The sequence below is a fragment of the Branchiostoma floridae genome, chromosome 2 (genome assembly GCF_000003815.2).
Source record: "Branchiostoma floridae strain S238N-H82 chromosome 2, Bfl_VNyyK, whole genome shotgun sequence".
NCBI lineage: Eukaryota > Metazoa > Chordata > Leptocardii > Amphioxiformes > Branchiostomatidae > Branchiostoma > Branchiostoma floridae.
The window spans coordinates 1,759,768-1,762,906 of NC_049980.1; the positions used below are offsets into that span (position 1 = coordinate 1,759,768).

The 3,139-nt window shown below is 44.3% G+C and overlaps 1 protein-coding gene across 1 annotated transcript in view; it reads left to right on the forward strand.

Moving 5' to 3' along the window:
• LOC118410596 (XK-related protein 6-like) overlaps positions 1–2,485 on the forward strand; it is a 4,274-nt gene extending 1,789 nt beyond the window's left edge. Inside the window, exons 3-5 of the mRNA XM_035812368.1 lie at positions 189–379; positions 769–978; positions 2,343–2,485. Of these exons, the coding sequence (XP_035668261.1) occupies positions 189–379; positions 769–978; positions 2,343–2,485 (544 nt within the window). The remainder of the gene's footprint in view (positions 1–188; positions 380–768; positions 979–2,342) is intronic.
• The last annotated feature ends 654 nt before the right edge of the window (positions 2,486–3,139 follow it).

A 3,139-nucleotide genomic window follows, 5' to 3' on the forward strand; every position in this document is an offset into this window, starting at 1 on the left:
AGGAACAGTTTTTCATATCTTTACTATCGATTTTTGTCCATCACAGAGGATGGAATGGGCAATTTTTTTTTCCGTCCCCAGCTGCAAAATTTCATGAAAGGATGGAAGAACGGGCATTGGCTACTACCCTGGTAGACACTAGACAGGTGAAGTCTTCATATGATCATGATCTCTGCCTCACTCCACAGATATGTCCAGGCCCTACAGACGGGATGGGAGGCCAGGAAGACCAACCATCCCATAGACTTCGAGCGGCTGTACCAGCAGCAGAGCGATGTGTGCATGCTGCGGCTGTTCGAGTCCTTCATGGAGTCAGCACCCCAGCTCATACTGCAGCTCTATATCATGCTCAAGATGGGGGATGCCAACTTCCTCACTGGTATGTAGTAGTAGTAGTAGTAAGTACATGTATAGTACTACATTTTGTATAAGTGTGTCTCGTGCACATGGGTGGGAAGCATTTCCAGGCAGCTCTGTCCAGGAGAGCTACGACAGGAGAGATACGGTCCAGATCCAGACTCGACCAGGTCTAGGTCTAGACCTGAACCTGGACCTAATTGTTTGTGAAAACTTGTGAATGGGCACTACTCAAAACAATGGTCCATTTCGCTACCAAGGAATCTGTTTGGTGGACTCCCATAACATGTGATTGCCTGCCGGTATAATCTGTTCTTTTTCCAATCGGTCCAAGATCGGCACTGAGAAGATTGATTTTGCATGTAAGCAGTACTGTAAGTTAAAGTTGCCTGATAATGACTTGTTTCTCAGGTACCTCAGCAGTTGTGTCCCTGATCTCCCTGTCCTGGGCCATTGCTGCCTACAGTAAGGCCATGAGGCAGGTCAGGAAGGACAAGAAGAAGATCACATGGGGAGGGCTGTTCCTGCAGACGGTGTGGCGGATCGGCATGGTGTCGTCACGGGTACTGGCGCTGGCCATGTTCGCATCGGTCTACAAAGAGTGGATCTGTGTTGTCATTGGTATGTACATGTACTGAGTTTTACTGTCACTACATGTAGCTGCTACACACTCACTCTACTAGCAGGGTTCTTGCCAACATGCGTCCTTTGATGGAATTTTGTTGCTAGGGACTGACAAAAATTTTGCCCATTCCGTCCTCATGCCAGAAGTCGGCATGTAGAGATATTAATTGAACCAAGCTGAGTCTACCAGCAAATTTTGCGCCTCAAAATATTTGGGTCTTGGGAAATAGCATTTCATCAGAGGGTCTAGATTTCAAAATTTTCCTGGGTGAGCATGCCCCCGCACCCCCCTAGAATCGTCAGTCCTTTGACAGGATTTCTATTCAAAATCCAGGGGATAGAACATTGCATGCACAGGTTGGCTTTTACACTGCAATTTGGCGTTCTCATACTATACTTAAGGCTTGCTTTACACATACACACAAGAGTAATATAGTGGTGCAACTGTTATTGGCTATCAGTATGGGTAACGGTTGTCTTTAGACACATATGGTCAACTTAGCGGGACACCCACAGCAGAGGATTCCATTGAAGTGCATGCATGACCCACAGTCACCTCTTGCACCGCTGCACAGTAGAATTGCATTACCAGCCTGACTGTGGGTAAGAATGTCTGGAGGCCGACCATGGATACCAAGGATGATGCGGAATATACTAACTCAGAGTTGTATTTTATTGATGCCATACTCACCGGAGAAAACATGCAGTTTTTTTTTAATATGCGTCAAGAGTCAAGAAAATCTGGTGTCTCCAAACATAACTTTTAACGTCTGAATTCAAATTTCAACAGCGCCACATTCAAATGAGTCTATGGGGTCAGGGCGTGTAATACAAGGAGAAGTTTGTATGAAAACCCAAAATATCACCCGCAGGCCTAGGGTTAGACAAGTTTTCAAAAATTCACTTGTCCTATCGGGCAAGTACATTAAAAATTTACTTGCCCGAACCAAAATTTCACTTGCCCGAAATTTAAATTACATTTTTCTATGTGTTTTCACTTTCATAAATTTTCACTTTTGTTAAGATCACGTCTAGCAAAATAATAGACGTTAAATGAGGACAGCAACAACAACACAATCAATATCTCTACTGGCTTAAAAATGACATGGTCAATATAGGCAGGCATTCAGCCCCATGTGCTGTCACACTCAGTGGTAATTTGAATGGGTCACATCTGGAAAATCTTACTTGCCCGTCAGGCAAGTGGGGAAGCACTTCTGCTTGCCCGAACAGCACTTTTACTTACCGGGACAATCGGGCTAATGGACTTGTTTATCCCTGACCCGTATGTATGTCTGTCCAAACACCCATATATAGCTATATTTGTATGATATATCTGATTGTGCCTGTCCCCTCCACAGGTGTACACTGGCTGTTGATGACTGTGTGGGTGTACCTGCAGAAGACAGACTTCTGTGACACCTGGTGGGAGGAGAGGCTGTTCAATGCTGTTGTAGGGGTCATCTACTGCTTCTGTTTCTTCAACATTAAGGTAGGTTCCTAGCCATAACTTTCTCTCTCATGAGCAATTGGAAGTAGTTATACAGTCAAACCTGTATTAGCGGCCACCTTTTCATAGCAGCTACCTGGCCATAGTGACCACTTTTTGTTGGTCCCTTGGATTTGTAATGATTAAGAAATAGGCTTAGCGGCCAGAAGATTTCCGGTCCCGTTGATACAGAAACACTGCCTATCGCAACCATACTGCAGCCTTATGTCACCCTCACCGAGCTTGAAATTGTAGTTTGCGAGGATTTGGAGTTCCTGACAGGGTCATTTTGGCGGTAGCAGAAGGTATGCATGCCTTCAACTTGAGAGCATTAAGTGCAAGTCTTTGTCGGTGAATTTACCGATCGAGACAATGTTACTTGATGAGAAAGATTAGTGGGAACTGAAATCATGTGTAGCTTGCTCATGGTGAATTGATCAACATTTTCTCTATAGTGGCCACCTGTCTATAGTGGCCATATTTCTCCAGTCCCTTGAGTGGCCGCTATAGACAGGCCTGACTGTATTACACAAAATAAACAACTTAGTTCACAAAGAGAACAATGTTCGGTAATAGTTTCAACAGGTTGGTTAAATCAATTAAACAATATTTTTCTTCTGTACACAACCTTGATTTTTCCACCTATAGGTTGTTTCCTCTGTCTGCATC